The following is an 18,944-nucleotide window of genomic DNA, read 5'->3' on the forward strand; positions in this document are numbered from 1 at the left end:
CCAAATGTGAAGAGCAAGAAATATGTCCTTTGATTATGACACTAATCATATGACACAACAAGGCATGATACTATGCCATTCCAATAACTAGTTTTAGCAATGAACATATTTAAAGACAGGTTATCCACTAATTTGCAAACAAGTTTTATACATATTGTACATGCAAAGAGTAGAAGGTAGATAGTACAGTAAAAGCAGTATTTTCAAATGTTTAGGGCACCAGGATTGGCTAACACCATGGCAGAGACTTGTCAGGGGTTGTTTCCAGGCCTGTGATGATGAAACACGACTTTTCCCCATGCTCACTTAAGTGAAAGCACAGAGCACCCAGAGAGGAAAAAAAAAAGGCCAGGCGTGCTGTCGACATCATTGCAGTTGTTTATTGAGTATGTGCTTATTAAAGTATCACTATACAGATTACATTTCTCATGTGATTTTTTTAATTAAAAATATATCCAAAAGCAAAAGAGCAGCTATACACAAACTTTAAAATGTGAAGAAGGAAAAAGACAGCAACTGACAGGTTCAACATATTACACATAAGCATCTACGTCCAATACCTTAGACAATGGAGGTGAGGGACAGACTGGAGTAAGGGTACATTTGTGTGAGTTGCCTCTGCTCCAATGGAGATGACTGAACTGCAAATGCACAAAAGCATTAACGTTACACTGAACTCGAACTGCGGTAATTACCTTTCCGTGGAAGTGCTTCTAACCTGGAGTTCCTTGGAAAGAGTACATTTTGTTGTAGATAATTTAAAACATAGTTTTATATCAATATTCAAAGGATTTTGTTTACAAATCTCTTGTAAACAAATGGTTACTTTTGTTTTAATACGATGGCCAAATAATTGGGCTTTAGTTTTACATGGGGAAGGTAACCTGACCCCTGGAAAACATGGAATCACAAGGAACAGAAGCACATTACTACTTCAACAGGCAGCAGTCAGACCGAACAATTAGAGAAACAGTATCAATCTAGGACCATCCAAGCCTGAACAATGAGAAATTGGAGGAGGGACTTAAAGTCATGCACTACGGTTTCCATCTGGGCTTTATCGAGTGCAGCATTCTAAACATACATCTAGCAGGAGGAAAGCTCAGGGTTCTATGGTGAAAACTTACTAGTGAAAAAACAATGCTACCGACACAGAAGACTTCTAATAAATACCCAGGGAGCTCGCCAGAAGGGTAAAGTGCCAGGTATCTTCAGACCCATGCTGGTAAACAAAACATAGCAATCCCCACTGCAGACAGAGCTTCTGGCTATGGTTAGAACTCATCTCCCAGAGGTACTGTTTTAGGTATGGATATACAACTTGCCATAAAACAGGCAAAGAATACAGGCACAACGCCAAATTACCAAGCCACACTAGCTCTTACAGATTAAATTTAGAGAAATCCAGCATTATAGAATTCAGCGTTATGCTCTACAAATAACACATAGAAGTAAAGGCTTAATAAAATTGATATCCTTGATAAAAGAAAATTTTATAAGAACTCCAAGTCAAAGAATAGCCTTTGAGTATGCAAATGCCAATGAGTTTTCAAATATTATCTTTGTACATCATCTAAAAGACAAAACAAAACTACCACATCAAAACAAAACCCCAACTTATTTTGTCGCATAAGCCAAAGCCTGACATTCAGATCTGAAATAACACTATAACTAACTTGATAACATGACTTATCAAGTCTGATACTGATCACTGCAGCAGCACAAAGACCTAATGTAAAAAGCCCCAGCACTGACTTCAGAAGACATTTCCTGCCTCCCTACAAGCACAGGTGAGGAGGCAACCTGGGCTGCAACTGGAGAAGCCTCCATTTTGCAATGTGGTATCACCCTTGCTGTTCACTGATCTCCCAGTTCATTACTATCTGCATATAATATAAATTCACTAGACCATAGATTAGCAGCTTTCAGGACAGATGCCTTGAAAGTTCTTAGGGAGGTTAAACAAATACTGTAGTTTAAGACGTCTTCTTTAACAGGCACGTGCACATGCACACATGCACTCGAGCTCGCACACACATACACAGACATACACACACATGATGCACAAGTACACTTGGGTGATGGGGCAGCAGGAAACCTGGGAACTCTATCTGGAATTTGAAAGCACCTTGTCCCCACAGATTTAAGCTGTAACTCAGCAGGATCACACGCTTTTATTCACTGTAGAAACGAAGAAAACATGAAACACCATCATTTCTTTTCTCCCTAGGTAGTGAGGCAAACTACACGGCTGTCCTGTCTCACAGTCACTTTCCTGACTACAGGCGGTGCCTGCATGACGCTGTGCTCACTCAGGAGGAACAGATGCTGGGACCATGGTAGAACTGCATTATGGTTCTCCCTTACTACCAAAGGCCCGAGACCCAAAGTTGTCTAAGGCAGCGATCACACAGCTGGAGGGGATTTACTTACTGATAGAAAAGAATCCCAAACAAAAAACAAGAAACAAAATCCCCAAACTCCAAATAAGCAAAAACACAGTAACAATATACAGTTGGCTCTTATCACAATCCTCAATCCAAAAGGAACCAAAAAAAAAAAAAAAAAAAAAAAAAAAAAAAAAAAAAAAAAAGAACGGGGCAAGGAGGTTTTGAACCTTCAGTTAGAGACATAGATGTAAAAATCAGTCAGTTCATTATCTGAAAGTGGGAAGTGGTCCTTTTAACTTTCTACTTACAATTACTTTATTTCCATAATTCCTTTATCTTCTACCTACTCTTTTCTAAAAGGGAGACAAAACTATTAGAGTCTAACGCTATTGAAATATCTTCATGTCAGCATAAGAGATGAAAAGCATGGCAGTCTGGACCAGGCAGCCATACACAACCCAAACAAACTGCTCCATCTGAAGGCGGCCAGCATCTGGGAGAACGTAAGAAGAGATCACAACAATCTCTTACTGGCACGACACACTTTGATCAAGAATTTCCATGGCCCATCTTACTGAAAGGTAAGACCAATGATAAGACCAAAGCAAGCACACCCACTAAACAGAAAAGTTACCGCCTACTCATAAAATTTATTTAAATTTCTACTTACTATTTTAAAGATAAAATGGTTTTATTAAACAATTATTCTTATTAATAAGGTTTAAGGCACTTTTATTGCCTTCTGTGGATTCTCATAGCTACTACCCGCCCCACAAAGTATTATTTCAGCATAGAGGCTAGGGATTTTAATTCTAAAATGTAATACTTTGCTAATTTATTCTAAGATGAACTTAACAGCCAGGAAATTGATTTTTATAAAAGCTATTTCATGTGCAGAAAATACTGGCAATTCATAATAAACGCCAAACTGTCTGTGGCTTTCTAAACCAAACGTTTTCTCAGATTTGATTTTTAATGTTGGAGTCTGTGCCTTCAAGGGCTATTATTATTTGAGAACTCCATATAAATATTAAACTAAAAATTAAATGGTAATTTTAGTTTTCCTTTTTCTTCAAATTTCTTCTCTTTCCTGGAGCCAGTGATTTTCAAAAATTCACAGAATGAGCATGTTTTTTGCAAAGTGGCTTGTCCTTTTTGGAGAAAAATGTCTGCCCTTCCAAACTTTCACAACACACCTGGAAAAAAAAAAGAAGCATTAGTTAAAAGAATAACATTATTTAAATCAAATCTCCCAACAGGAAGTGACTGCTCCCAATGAGCAACATTACAAGTTCTTTAGATAGTTGTGTGAGACAAGCTGACACTTCATGATTACCATGACATTTTATGTCATTTTTGAAAAACCAAGATTGATTTTTTTCCTAGAACAGTCTGATTTATTTAAATAACAGATGATTGCTTTTCTTTACTAAGAAGAAAACACTTAGTCCCAATGAAAATTTTAGTACACTAAAAGTCACATTAAGAATACAAATTCTAACCAATTTTTTAAAAATCTGTTTCCTTTTATAGAGCATTCAAAAAGAAACATAGCTTAATTCCTTTGCCAAACCCAATGTCAGTCTGTCCTATAAAACACAAGCCATAGATTCTTGCTATTATTATTTGTTCATCTTTTATTATGTGTATGTATCTGAATATGGTATGTGCATGAGTCAGGTGTCTTCGGCACCCAGAGAGCCCTGGTGGTCAGCCACCTGATATGGATACGGAGCAATCCTGGATCCTCTGCAAGAGCAGTAAGTGTTCTTAATCACTGAGCCATCTCTCCAGCCCCAGTAGGCTGGTTTTTAATTTACTTCCTGAACAAACTATCCATTCATGAAGGAACTGATTTGACTTGACTTTCAGTGAGCGCCTTGGGCAGTGCCTGCCTGGTGAGTGGTTCTGTGGTCAGGTTACCCACACTTTCGCCTTCGTGTTCTTTCTGCTGTCTTGCAAGTGACAATGCTCATGAGAAGACCTTCTTGAGAAGGGAAATATGCAAAAGCTGCTTTTTATAAACTTTATGAAGTCTAAAAGATGAATGAAATAAAAATAAGAATGATCTGAAAGGTAATAGTTGGAGAAATCATTTGACTTCATCTTTTCCTAATTCTTTTATGTGCTGGGTATCAAATACTGTTAGATAAGGTTAAATCTAACAGAAATCAAATACTGGCATGGAACAGCTTTACTGAATATTATTTTTCTAAATTATAAAAATTATCTTATGCTAATGTTAATCTTAATCACTAAAAAACCCAGAACACTAGGTACAGTGATGCACGCCTTCCATTCCAGATCTTTGTAGGCAGAGGCAGGTGGATCTCTATGAGTTCAAGATCAACCTCATCCATATAGCAAGTTCAACGTCAGCCAGGGTACAAAGTGAGACCATGTCTCTACAAAAAGCTGTTGGGGATAGCTAAGTCAATAAAACACTTGAGTGTTATCCCCCAGAAACCATGTACACATGCTGGGCTTGGTGGTACATGCATGCTTGTAATCCCAGGACTGAGAAAGCGAGGAAAGGAGGGTCCCGGGATCTCTCGCCAGAAGCTCTAGCCTAACTGGGGGGTTCCAGGCCCATGAGAAACTCTGTCTCAAAGAACGTGGCCAGTGTGGTCAGAGTGACACTTGAGGTTGTCTTTCAGTCTCCACAAACATGTAAACATATGAACATAGGCATAAGCATTCAAACACATAAAAATAAATAAAATCAAACCCCAAAGCACTAAAAAAAAAGCAAGTGAATAGGGAATTTTTTCCATGTTCATAGTTTCAAAAAGAAAAGAAAATCCATGAGCTATCTCTCAGTCAGGAAGAAAACTGAGCCATCTTGCTGGCTCTCTAGTTTTTTTTTTGTTGTTGTTGTTTTTTGTTTTTTTTTTGTAATTTCTCTTTTATTTAAGAAATATCTAATATGTAAAAAAAATCCTTAAACTGTTTAATAAAAGAATTTAGGAAATTAACTCATATTAAAAAAAGAAAAAATATCTTCTCCTTAGAGACAAGAATGCATTAAAGGGTAAAATCCTATTATATGCCAAATAATTTCAAATCAACTTTTAAGAACATCAAAAACCACTGTTCCTTAGCTTTGAGGAATGGAAAAACCAAAGTGCTGATTATTCCCATTAAGCACTAAGCTTTTTAAAAAAAAAAAAAAATTAGTTATTTATTTACATCCCAAATGTTGCGCCCCCTTCCAGGCACCCCTTAACAGAGTTCTTCTCTCCCCTCACCTGAGAGCTGGCCCTGGTGTTCCCCCGACCCTGGCGTATCAAGCATTAAGCTTTGACCAGGACAGTGCAGTTTACTTACAGAGCACACAAAGCAAGTATCATGCCAAGTGTATCCCAGAGCTTCCAGGAACATGTCACCAGCCTCTATGGGGAATTCACATCCACGACATATTGTTCCAAAAAGGGCATAGTAGTCTGCATCAAGTAAAGAGAGAGATGTAATTTAAACACGGTGAGGCTTTGGAACTGCAGGTCACAGGAAACAGTGGTATGATGGAAGTTAAATGAGCTACAAAGGTTAAGACTGAGATGGATGTGAGGAACGCATTATCTCCCAGGGGTTGGGCAGCTTGGTCAGGATTTCCTCACTGGGTTGGATGGGAGACAGGACAACCTCTGCAGAGGGTCCTTGTCTTTTCTTTATTACTAAATAATAATGCTTAAGATGTATGGATTTTCTTTCCCACATTTTTATTCTCTTTGATGAAATTCCATCACTGTTGTGTTGGCCTTTGATCCAAGTTTTGGCCTTTAGTACTGTCAATATAGCTGAAGTTAGAGGGGAGGGATTCTATAATGTACAGCGTGATGCTAACATGCTTCAGCACCAAGTGTTGAAGTCACATCCACACACTCTACTGGGTAGTGCTGCAGGCCCCACAGAGGTACACTGGCAGAAAGGACAGGTATGGATGCTCATCTCAGGGGACTTCGGCTAAGACTGTGATCAGTGCGATGAGGCAAAACAAACAAACAAACAAGTGCTGTGATAGAGACTGATTAGGGAGTATATACTATATAAGAAGGTTAGGGAAATCTAACAGTCATGATGAAAGTGGGAGAATCACACTGAGATTAGTCAGGAGAAACTGTAAGCATGGAGGCACTGGAATCAGAAATAAAATCTTAGCCATGTTCAGAAATAACAAAGGGATAAAGTGTGGGTTAAATCTGAGGTCAAGATGAAAGGGGACAGCAGATGAAAGCCCACAAAGCAGGTTCTAGCAAGGAGGACGGTGTCATGCTCAGGTCACAAGCACAGTCTGACTGGCACTGTTCACAGCACCCTGATTTCTCCCCAGCTGCCAGTGGGAAGTCCAGGCACAGAGCAAGAGCAAGCTGGACATGGTGGTGACACTGCAGATGGATGGAGATGCTTGTCTGATACCCTCTGGAGGTGGAATGCCAGAGATTACTTGTTAGATTGGGTTCTGGAAGAACTGAGAAAGAGAAAAATCCTAGGCCTTTGGACAGTGGACTGCAGCCATCTACTGAGATGGGAACGTTGCTAAGACCGGTTGAAGGTTAAGGAAAAAGAGTAAAGATTAGATCATAATTCCCTCTCTGCAGGAAAGGCATTAGTTTTATGTCATGATTGCTTCTAAACTATATTAAACATCACAAGCTAGGTAGAGGCTTATGCTTTGGTACACCTACAGTTCTTACAAAGCTGCTAAAACTCATGATCAACTAAACAAAACCAAGTCTCTCTTCAGAAAAAAAAAAAAGTAACTGCAAAACATGGTATATTCTGAGAACGCTAAGCAGTTTACAGGCAACTTTACTGCTAACAACCCACGGGGTATTTTATTGGAGGTTCTGGGGTTTCCTGGTGGACAGCCTGGAGTAGAGCCAAACCCTCCCGAGCTAAGAGGCTGAAGGGAAGGTGAGAAACGGTAGCGTGAGCACACAGGCAAGTGATGCTGAAGCAGCTTCAGTCAAGAGCTGATGGCTTCCTGAGCTTCACCACTGTGCAAACGGCCCTTCTTCTAGGACCACACTTGTGATTTCAGTCTAAAATATCATTAAAACTCAACAGTGGGAATGCAGTGGATGGTAGTTAATAGAGGCAGAATAAAGGAACACACACTTCCTATTTTCAAATATGCACTGTGGAATCAATATCTGACTAAAGAGTAAAAGGTAAGAAAGCTCACTGCACATGTGCAAAGGAAAAGGAAGTGCTGGGTGTTGAGATGAGAAAACAAACAGAAGAGACAGGTGCTTGGAACCAAAATTATTAAGAACAGCTTTACCAGGGAGCAATCTAAGCCGGGATCACTCTTCTATTCGGTAAAGGTAGGAAAGGATTTCACATTTATTTTCACGGTTGTGGCTTTAGAAAGCGAAGCAGTAGCATCCGAATGTTGAACGTTACTTATGTTTACAAGCACTTGGTATTTATTACTATAGTTTGGGTATATTTTGGGTAGAACTTATATCTATAAACAATTGGAGATTTCAAACATAATATTTTTCCTACTAAGAAACGCTAAACTTCTTAATGTTCATAAGAAGTTGAAAATGTTTGTCTTGACAAAGTCACAAACAGTTGTTATTATTGTTGTTGTTTTGCTATATATTTAGAGTAATATGTAATACCTCTAGAAGAATTATGAAAGCTTGTTGGTCCCAACTTTTCTTCCATATTTTACAGCAACGGAAGTGTCTCAGCCTCATTCTTAACTGAGACGCTCACAGCTTACTGTCTCACCTGTCTCACAGTAGGGCTCGCCATCTTCCAAGTGGAAAACATTATTACGAATGGGTTTTCCACAGGCCACACACACAAAACAGGATACATGCCAGGTCTGCTTCAAAGCATTGATGACTTCCTGTTATAGAAAGGTGGGTGGATTTAAAGAAAGAGCACAATACACATACCAACATCCACTCTAATTGGTGTGACATGCTAACTCAAAGTAGACATACGGATTTCATAGTTGTCTTGAACTTTTCATCAAAGAATCAAGAGACGCCCAGTGGCAGATTTAGACGTCACTAGAAGCTATTATAATATGTGTGCTTTTCATAAATACAAACCCATAAACTTAAAGACTCATAATTATTACTAACCTTCATACACAGAGTGAATAGGGAAGTATCCCACAAGTAGTTGCTATAACACATTCTGCAGGCAGTGGTGGCGCACACCTTTAGTCCCAGCACTTGGGAAGCAGAGGCAGGCAGATTTCTGAGTTCGAGGCCAGCCTGGTCTACAAAGTGAGTTCCAGGACAGCCAGGGCTATACCGAAAAACCCTGTCTCGAAAAAAACCGAAAAAAAAAAAAACAAAAAAAAAACATATTCTGCTTTCTTTCAAAGGGTGTCTAGACGTAGTAACTCAAAAAATGTGCATGGAATTATCTTGAAAATGCCATGGAGGAGGGGGACACATTTAAAAACTAAAACAAACCTCAACTGCAGTGCATTATGGAAGCAATAATGTAATCAGTATAATCCAATCAGCTCACTGAGTGTTTAGCTTTGGGACTCAGCCATGACTGTACTACTTGCTTACTCCACTGAGTAACATGCGCATCACAAAAGCAAGGGTCCTAGTCCACAATGGCTTTCTGGCTAAATACTCCAAGATGCAAGATTTGGGGGGGGGGCAATTTTAATCATTAAGAGGTTTGGGGGTGTTAGCTTTCCAAGAATTGTTCCTTTGAGTCGAGAAGAGGTAAAGCAATTAAAAAAATAATTTCCAAAGAATCCTTAATACCATAGGATTTTTTTTCTTTTTCCTCCTAGAGTCTTATGGCTTTTAACTATTACAGACTTTTAGTAATTATTCTCTGATACAAAGAATGTTTTTATTCACTAACATGGTATATGAACATATCGTTTACTAACTGATTATCTGTAAGCATTTATGAAGAAACAGGTAGCTCTATACTACTTTATGACCAACAGTGTATAAAATGATACCATAGAAATAGGTCAGTCTTACAAGTGAAGCTATCTTTAAAGTTTCAGACCTACTTAAGCATGTCCTCAGTAAATCACATTTTTCTAGAGTTTCATTATTATATTTCACATTAAGAGGAATAGGTAGAATTAAAGCCAAGAACATTGGTTTCTTGTAAAAATCAAGTTCCCACTACTACCTACAATAGGTGCCCGACTCTAACAATGTCATTGATAACTGGATGTTACATGCAGGATGCATTAACTCAAAAAATATGCATGGTATTATCTTGAAAATGCCATGGAGGAGGGGAACACATTTAAAAACTAAAACAAATCTCAACTCCATTGCATTAAGGAAGCAATACTGTATACATTATTTATCATTATTTATTTATTATATACATTAATTACATACATTCATACATCATTATTTATTAAGTTCTTTTACCAAGGAAAGTACAGCATGAAATGCTTTTCCTATCACATTTTCACTTCTATAACTGAAGTCACACTTTAAACATTATATTCATTCAAATAAAAACATTATAAGGTTCACATTTAACATATTTTGTATATTTCATGAGATCAGTGTCCGGTGCTTGAACTCTGACAAGGAGGGAAAGCTGCTCTTATAAAAGCTATGGAATTTAAGCCAGCAAAGGTGTTGGTTCTCAGAGCTCCTGTGTGTGGTCCTGAGTGACCTCTTGATTCCTGAGCAAACATTGTCCTGCTGAGGTAGCACACCCACAGTCATTTTTTTTTTCCCATAGAGGTAGACTTTCAGCAGACAAGCCAGCGCTCGGTAAGACAAAACCAAGGACAACTAACCCACGAGTCTGATATATTTCGCTAGACGTCTGTTTAGTTTAGGTTTGTTTTTTTTTCAATAATAAACACTACTAATGAAAGCAAAGAGGGCTGATAAAGCAAGAAGAAAAAGTAAAAATAATGAAAAGGTTTTATGACAAGATCTGCATGGCTTTAAGAGGTACTAAAAAGAAAGAAGTAGTTTCAAATACTCACTCCAAGGATCTTCCTCTGGCACCGGCCACATTCAGGAGCAAAGAACTTCTCATAGCATAGCTCGCAGTACAGGGCTCCTTTCTCCTCTACAAAGCCTATGTAGGCCATTGTGTTTTTGCAATGAGCACAGTTAAATTCTTCTGGATGCCAGGACTTCCCCAGAGCCACAAGAAAAGGTCCCCTGCCAAAAAGAAAGAGACCAGTTTGACTCAAATATGAAAGCTTCTGGTGTTGCCCTGGGAGGAACCCCTTTTCACATATGTCTAGTTAGCTGTCTGCTCCATTTCCTTCTTAGGACCTAATGTGGTGGTACTGTTGACTGCATAGGACTGAATGTGGTGGCCCTCAGGGCCTGTCTGACTGAGCTGCAGTGAGTCCTTCTGTCTGTGTCACTATGACTGACAGGAAAATGCTGACTGGGATAGAGAAGAGGCCATCACAACAACATGTTATAAGACACAAGGAAAATGGAAATAAAATTCTCAATTTGGCAATGTTAGATCCTTAAAAATAATGATTTCCTGAGAAGAGTTAGTCTTTCCTCCTTACATACGATGCAATATACTTATTTCACAACTTTATTAAATGTTTCAAATTCACCTTCTAAATTGACCACAGAAACTGAGCTGTACATTATCAGTTGTTTGATGCCAGTTGGAAGGGTTTTATTTCATTCCATATTGACTAATTTAAAATTCATTGCATTAAGAACATTTAAAATGAGATCTACCCTCAAACTGTATTTAACTATGCATGCCAATGCTGCTATACACGCATGCTGTTCTACAGAAATCATTTTTAGCTTGCATAATTCAAGATTTATACCTAATGTCTACCAATCCCTCCTTCCCCTTCTCTAAATGGGACAGATTTTGGGGGTGGGGTAGGCGACAAGAGCCTATTTTGAATCCTAAGCTAGCCTGAAAATTAATTAATTGCCCTAGGTAGCTTCAAATTCATGATCCTCCTGCCTCAGTCTACCAAATGCTTGGGATTATAGGTATAAATGTCACCATGCACAGCTATGACTGATTTTAATGTGTATTTTTTTTTTATCAAGGTAACAAATGTTTGTATAGAGATCTTTCCCCCTAACTACTACAGTCATGAAATGATAAGGCATGTTTGGTTTACTTAAGAGGAACCCATTTTGAAGCCTTATCTAGTTAGAAGCCTTTGGAGATGAAGCAGACTAGCCTCCATAACACACATTTTGGTAGCTACATCATATTCATCGAATGGCTTTACCTCCAAGGCACTTTTACACTTATCTAATTTGTTCATACAACATTCTTGTGAGATACACCAGGGCAATTATTATAACTCAGTTCAACAGATGGAGTGGCAAGGCCACACAGTATTCAAAAGATACAGCAAACATCAAAAAATTACTGACTGAGCTAGGGGCTGATGCTTCTATTTCCCAGCGTTCTAGTCAACGGAGACTCTGCTTTCAATTTGACTACTGTAAACCAGCATCACAGAATGACCATAGACAATTATCGGCAATCATGTAGCACTGGACTTCTAGGCCAACTCCCAACAGTACTTCATGGCGAAAAGCATCATGCAGAACAGCTTCTAACCTGTGACAACACAAATCTGCTATTTAATAGCTATCTCACAGGGCATGGCTGCAGGTGCCCGTGACACCACATCTGGAGCTGCAAAGAGGGAACCTGAGAGTACCACAGCATGTCAGAGACGGGAGCTTCTGGTCCAATGAGAGATCGGGTCTCAAGGCAATAAAGCAGAGATTGGTTTAGCACATACAGTGCCTTTCTCTGGCCTCTGCATACGCACACATGGGTACATGCACTCATGTACTCACGTGCACTCTATAGAACACACACACACACACACACACACAAAGAAAAAACTCTCTCTGCTTGTTTGTTTTGGTAATTGCTCCCCACAAACAACAGTCTGGTGCCACCATATCCAAACCCACACACTAAGCTTCTTAACAAAAACACATTTACTCAGATTTAGCTCTCAATTCTGTGAAAGTCAGGCAGCAGAAAACCCTGATGGAAATGAAATTTTTTCTGTGAAGCATGTGAAGTATTTTCTAGTATTACTTTTTCTTAACCTGTTTATTAGAAGTTTGATGGTATTTTTGTTCATGTGACTTTGCTATATTAGACGTAAGTAGTGTATTATTACTAAAGCTTAAGGGCAGGCAGGGTTGTATTTCATGACTAGTTTTGCCATGACTAACAAGGAGTTAACTAACTCTTTCTAAAAACAAAAGAAATGGCTGCATTGTGTCACCTACTGGAAATACATCTATTACCTCCAGTAAGCTATCCCCCACCCCATTTTTAACTGCTTTATAAACAGTCTCACTACACAAGTTATTTCATTAATTTTTCTCAGTATATATTTGGCAAGTACTTTACCAAAGATACATCAAGAAGCTACATTCTCAAAGCTGAACGAAATATCCTAAGTGTTCTAAGCTTTTCCACTAGCTAGATATCTGAATGTGTAAGTCTTAAAAGTTATAATGTAGAGTACAATAGGACTTTGGGGTTTACATTACATTCCATATGGCCTCTAGGACACATTCCAACATTGTTGCAATGCTAGGTTGAGTTCTTCATTAGGAAACATCCCCACAAACTGAACGGCCTTGAGGCCAGGGTCCTTAGTGGTTAATCAGTTTTCAAAACAAGTCAGTTCAGCTGCAGACTGCATTCTGTTCAAATGTGAATGCTGTGCAGGCTTGGATTAAAACTGAAGGCCCCTGGAGCATAACCCTAATCCCAAATAGCTGATGAGTTCCTCTGGGAGGAGAGGGTGGCAGACATCTAATACCTGGGACACTCTGTTTCCTAGATTTTCTTAAGTATGTCTTAGGGTTAATTCAGACCACTAAAGAATTAGGCTCTATGAATCACAGCACTGGACCAGACCTAACCCTCAGAGAGTCATTCCTTCTATGAGTCATGTTTGGTGTGATACATCAGCCAGTATCGACAGTCACTATAGGAAACAGCCTCATGACATGCATCCTTCTGGAAGTTTATGATGGTCTTACAGCACACAGGGTCAGGCTCACATGGGATACTTAAAAACAATCCCACCACATTTCTGCAGCAAGCACAGTTTAGACTCCCCTATTATTTATCACAATGAACAGTAGATTGCCAAACCAAACAAAAACAAACAAACAAACAAACAAACAACCCATAATCCGAATGGGGAGGCTACTTACAGGCCGCTGTGGGTCATGTCTCGACACTAGCTTCACTCTGAGTGGCCTTACCCATGATTTTACTTCTGTGTCCTCTTTGTAATTCAGAAGGCTAGCATTGCCGGTTTCCTTTTGTGTGTGTGTGTGTGTTTGTGCATGTGTGATCTCATGTGTTTTGATGCAGCTCTATGTGGTAACTGCACACTTATGCATACATGTGCAAAGCACAAAACTGATATTGCTATCTTCCTTGATCACTCTCCACTTTATTTATTGAGGCAGGCCCTCCTCCTGAGTTCTCAAGCAAGCCTCTACCAGCCAGTCCAGCTAGTTAGCTTATCGTGGGGATCCTGAGCTTTCACTTGGTTCTGGGAATCTGAACTCAGGCCTTCATGCTTTTGTGGCAAGTGTTTTATCCACTGAACCACATTGTATAGATTCTTAAAAAGCCATTTAAAAAAAACCTTTTAGACACAAAGATTTTCACTAACAATTAAAAATGTAGTCTAGTCTATTAAGAGAACTACTTCAAAATATTTCATTGTTTCTTTTATTTTTCAAACATGAACAGTAAAGGACATCCAGGACTGTAACGAACTTGACTCTGTACCTTTAAAACAGGAGGAGAAAATGAGTGTTGCTCTTGTCAGAGCTCCTTGCTCTAAAGCAGCACGAGAGGGAACATGCCCGCCTAACTGGCTCCTCTGTGCTGCACTGGAAGAACTCTTTCTCCAATGCCCCTGAGGTTATGTCTAGATTAAAGAGCAGCCTCCTAGGTAGAAGGAAGCACACTTTCTTCTGTGTGTCAGTAAAGTTAAATTATTAACAAATTCATTAACAGCAGATTAACACTGAAGGTGGCACTGGGTTTCCACCTGTGACCTGGGAAGACAAGCTTGGATAACTGCACGGTGGAAGTAAATATTCATCTCTGCTTATAGCACCCACCCTCAGCCCTTATGCAATGCATGCTGACTGGCAAAGGAAAGGAAGGGAAGAGGTAAGGCACCTGACTAGTTGAGATGAAAGACTACTTCATACAACTTTTAACTCTGCCTAGTTTCTGTCCAATGCCACCCCTGACCTCCAAAGAAAGAAATAAGCTGAGTTCAGAGAAAAAGAAAAACTTATAGACAGAAAGGGGAAAGAAACTGCTGTCTTCAAAGGGGCACAACCTAGCAGGGAGCAGTAGCTTAAATACAGGTGCTTGTTGCTTTTTCCCCTTATTTAATCCCCGATAGCAGCCTCAGCAACAGAAATGAACTTCATCACACAGAGAAAGAAAACATTAGATTCTGCCAACTCTGCCAAGATCATGTAGATAACAAACTACAATGCTAGAATCTTCCAAAGCCCAGATGGTACAGCTGGACCTATGGATGGCTGAATAACATTTATGTAACTATTACTTACACTATCTTGGTGGATTAAACATTTTGCAATTATAAAATGTATCTTCAAGTGCTGAAGACGATGTGTAGATACTCTGACACACACTAATAGTATATTTCAGTGAATGAAGAAAATATACTGCCATAACTGTTAGAGTAAGCCACACTTGTTTAAGCTATTTTTCTCCCGACTCAATAAAGATATATAATTGTATATTTATCTATTTACAGCATACATGTGTAATAACTTAGAAAGCTCAGAATGCTGTACAAAAGAAACTGAGCATTCATTACACTGAGTCAACTGAGTCAGGAATCTTAACTGTTAACTTTGGCCATGTTCCCTTTTGGTCTTTTCGTGAAGAGATCTGACTATAAGAGCTATTTACTATTATGTTTTCAGAAAAAGAAAACAGTGGTTAAGTAAACGTTTAACGAATTAATTAATAAATGTAGTTCATAACCAAACAGACATGGATTCTAGTCCCAGCACTCCCACCAGCTTTGTGAGTGTGTTCGTAAGACTCTGAGAGCCAGTTTGCTCAGCTAAAGTCTTCCTAGGAAAGTCTTTCATGGAGTCACTCTGAAGCCACTTTAGAGTTTTCCAATAATGCTTTCAATCATATTTACCACACAGCTGGCTTTATTATTATCTTGCTTAGCTTCCTTTGATTTTTATTTTATAGTTCTATATTCCTTTTGTCATTTTAATAATTGTAAGCATTCTCCTACATAGTGGTTGTTACAGATACAGAGCAAATGGAGTTAGATGGATCTGAACTAAACTCCCGTACTATTATTTACAATCTAAACAATTCTGACAATGGTGAGTCGTTTGTTCTTCAGTTTCTATACCTATATACTGATATGTAGCATCAATGTATCTATATATTGATATATATTTTACACAACATCTGGAATATTTAAGAATCCACTACATACTGTCATCCAACCAGGATCTCAATGGTGACATTGTATTGCAAATATAGATGTTAGACTCTTCTGTTCTCATTTTTTTCCCCTCTATCACAAACAGTAAAATCTTGGTTTGTATCTTACCTATAAATCTTAACCAATGTATTTAGTTGTTTTCTTACATTCAGCAGCTGATACATTAAGCCAGGAAACCTTTTATTTTCAAATAAAATCTGAACCAGAAGGGACAATAAAAAAGCCCTATAAATGCAGGAGTTGAAAGGAGTTCAGAAGCTGACAAGGGTGGTGCAGTAGGCAAAAGCTCTGCATGCTTTTCCTTGGGGCAACCCAGGACAGCTCTCCTTTTGAAAATCACCAAGCAAAGCATCGCAGTAATACAAAAATCTCTTTTCTCAGTGGAATAAACAATGAATTGCCTGAATGTTGTTCTCATGTGTTGCAGGCAAAGATAGAATGAATGACAGAAACATGACTACGGTCCAAACATTCTATACTTAGGAAGAAATCCAAGCACCGCAAATTCTTTCCTCTTTCAGAAAGATGCTAAGATCTTAAACATAAACAATTCTGTTAACCCTGTGCAATACAGATAGCAATTGATTTTAATGAGATGCTCAAGAAGCTGGCTCCTTCATATGCCTATTGCTCCACAAAGAAACAGCCTGGTCTGAATTACATTAGTCACCTTCTGTATGTGTTCCTACTGCACTTGCACTCAAACAGTAAAGCATTCACAACATCAAAGAAGGCAAAATGTTAGGTCCACTTTAGTTGAATTCAAAATATTTTATCACAGACTGAAAGCTTCAGGAAAAGTTTCTAAATATATAGCTTATGCATTTGTAACTAGTCAAAGAATTGCCTTTGAATATAAGTTAGGGGTAATAGTCATAAACTTCTCAAGATTCAAATAAACATGAAAAATTTAAACATTACGACAAAATGAAATCATCAATAATGTATGGGCAAGTATGCCCTATGAAGACAAAAACTTCAGTTGCTGTTATCACATATTTTACATTTCCTGAAAATAAGCAACTCTTCTAAAAATAAATAAATAAATAAATAACCTAATGGAAAAGTAACAACATAAACTCAACTTTACATTTCTCAGTTTGCCAGGGTATAATATTCTGTTGAAAGTAGCATGCCCACAACTGCAGCTCATTTTAAAAACAGGTGTCCCAGATAATGTCACTTGATCTAACACCTTCTTGCTTTGGTAAGTAATACTGTCACCGAGGGCAAGAACTGGATTTATGCTTTGAGCAGGGCTCTGAGCCGACTGCAGGACTTGCAAGCTGCTGGAGAACTTGAGCACCAGGCAAATGTGCTCTGCTAATTACTGTTACATGATCTTGACGTGAGCTGATCCTCATTCCTGCTAACTTCCTTCGTAAATGAAGCTTTAATGCTTCAATGATAACGCGAGCTGCATAATGCAAAACAATATAAAATTCAACAGCTGAGGGGACAGTTAGTGACAGCCATTCATCTCCTTAGCTGAATACGCATTTATTTCATAAGGCAGAAAGTGTGTACATCGAAGCATCTCAGTCTACGATTAAATCTGGAAATAAGGCCAGGAGAAATGGTGCATGTTTTTTCTGTTTTGAGCTTCCTATTTTCAAGCAAAATCAACTAAAGGTTGTGATTACAGGAGAGTACCAAAGTTGACAGTCAAAATGAGTTAGCAGCACACATGCTTTGATACTAACTTACCAAGCAGCAGCTTATAACAACACACAAAGCAATGATTCCATTTCCATGAAGAACATTATAATTCAGAATACAGTATCAGCACCCGTATGGGTAAACGGTAAGATAACTTACAGAAACCATGTTTATTTATTTGTATTCATTAAAGCTTATTTATAAATATTAAATCAAGAGATTTAACATATATAATAGTAATTAAAGTAGTATTTTACTAGCAAAGATAAAACAGTGCTACATTACATTTTATATCAGATTATTTATATAAAAATATAGCCCTATAGAAGTACTTGTAGAAAAATAACTAATGAATCAAAACCAGTTGACTGACCTAGGTCATGCCTCAGTTCACTGAACACTCACTCAATGCCTTCTGCTCAGTTTACACTGCTCTAGACTTGAGATCACAGCTACCAACATGGCTACTGGATAATTCTTTTTACAAGAAAATTAATTAAAATACAATTACATCATCTACCCACATCTCTTACCTAACTCTAATTGCTATACCCTGTCCCCTCTTGCGACACACACACACACACACACACACACACACACACACACCATGCTGAGCCCATTTAGTGTTGCTTACATGTACATGATTTCAGGGTTTAACACTTGGTATTGATAATCAATTAGGGGCTCATCTCTTAGCACTAATTCTCCCTCTTTCAGCAGTAATTAGTTTGCCACAATTCTTTGTCTAGGGTAGGGCCTTGCGAAATTTCCCTCTTGTATGTTAGCATGTCTATTGGTGTTGTCATTGATCAAATAATGTTTAGGCAGCCATATTCTTACGAAGAAGATATAATTAAGTTTACAAGAAAAATAATGATTAAAAATCTATTCCACTTCTATAAGACAATATTTGTTTTTCATGTACAAGTTTTAAACTTGTGAACTAGGCTGAGCAAGGTGGTTCACAGCGTCTGAGGCAGAAGGATCAGAGTGAGTCTAAGGATAGTCTAGAGTACATAATGAGTTCTTGGGTAAAGTGAAACCCTGCATGAACCCTTCGTCCCCTTGCCTTCCCCCAAGAATTATAAACTAGAAAACTAATAGTGGGTAACTTGGGGGGGGGGGGAGGATGTGTATAAATATGGGCTTTTGGCATATTTTTTCTACATTTTTAAATGGTCACATATGAACTCTTTAAAATAAAAATGCTAATCTATTTTTATCTTGTACTGTGCACCCTTGTTCTTGTCATGGTATCCAATTACTGGTAGGTTAAGAAGGGTATTTATTTATACTTGGTGTTTAAAGCATTGACTCACTGCACTCTCCATATTAATTGTGTAGAAATATCATGCTAAATAATATTAATGTAACAGAAAAAAGGGATATGC

General features: G+C 38.3%; 1 protein-coding gene across 6 annotated transcripts in view; it reads right to left on the reverse strand.

The window, feature by feature from the left end:
* Positions 1 to 355: 355 nt before the first annotated feature.
* Pdlim5 (PDZ and LIM domain 5) overlaps positions 356 to 18,944 on the reverse strand; it is a 159,479-nt gene continuing 140,890 nt past the window's right edge. For 3 of the 6 annotated variants that reach the window (XM_029475109.1, XM_029475107.1, XM_021157645.2), the window contains 4 exons: positions 10,354 to 10,534; positions 8,133 to 8,253; positions 5,718 to 5,833; positions 356 to 3,586 (listed from right to left, as the gene is read on the reverse strand). In XM_029475109.1, coding sequence (XP_029330969.1) covers positions 3,497 to 3,586; positions 5,718 to 5,833; positions 8,133 to 8,253; positions 10,354 to 10,534 — 508 coding nt within the window. In that variant the 3' untranslated portion in view covers positions 356 to 3,496. The remainder of the gene's footprint in view (positions 3,587 to 5,717; positions 5,834 to 8,132; positions 8,254 to 10,353; positions 10,535 to 18,944) is intronic. The other 3 variants (XM_029475108.1, XM_029475106.1, XM_029475105.1) reach the window with 1 other exon arrangement.

The sequence above is a fragment of the Mus caroli genome, chromosome 3 (assembly GCF_900094665.2).
Source record: "Mus caroli chromosome 3, CAROLI_EIJ_v1.1, whole genome shotgun sequence".
Classification (NCBI taxonomy): domain Eukaryota; kingdom Metazoa; phylum Chordata; class Mammalia; order Rodentia; family Muridae; genus Mus; species Mus caroli.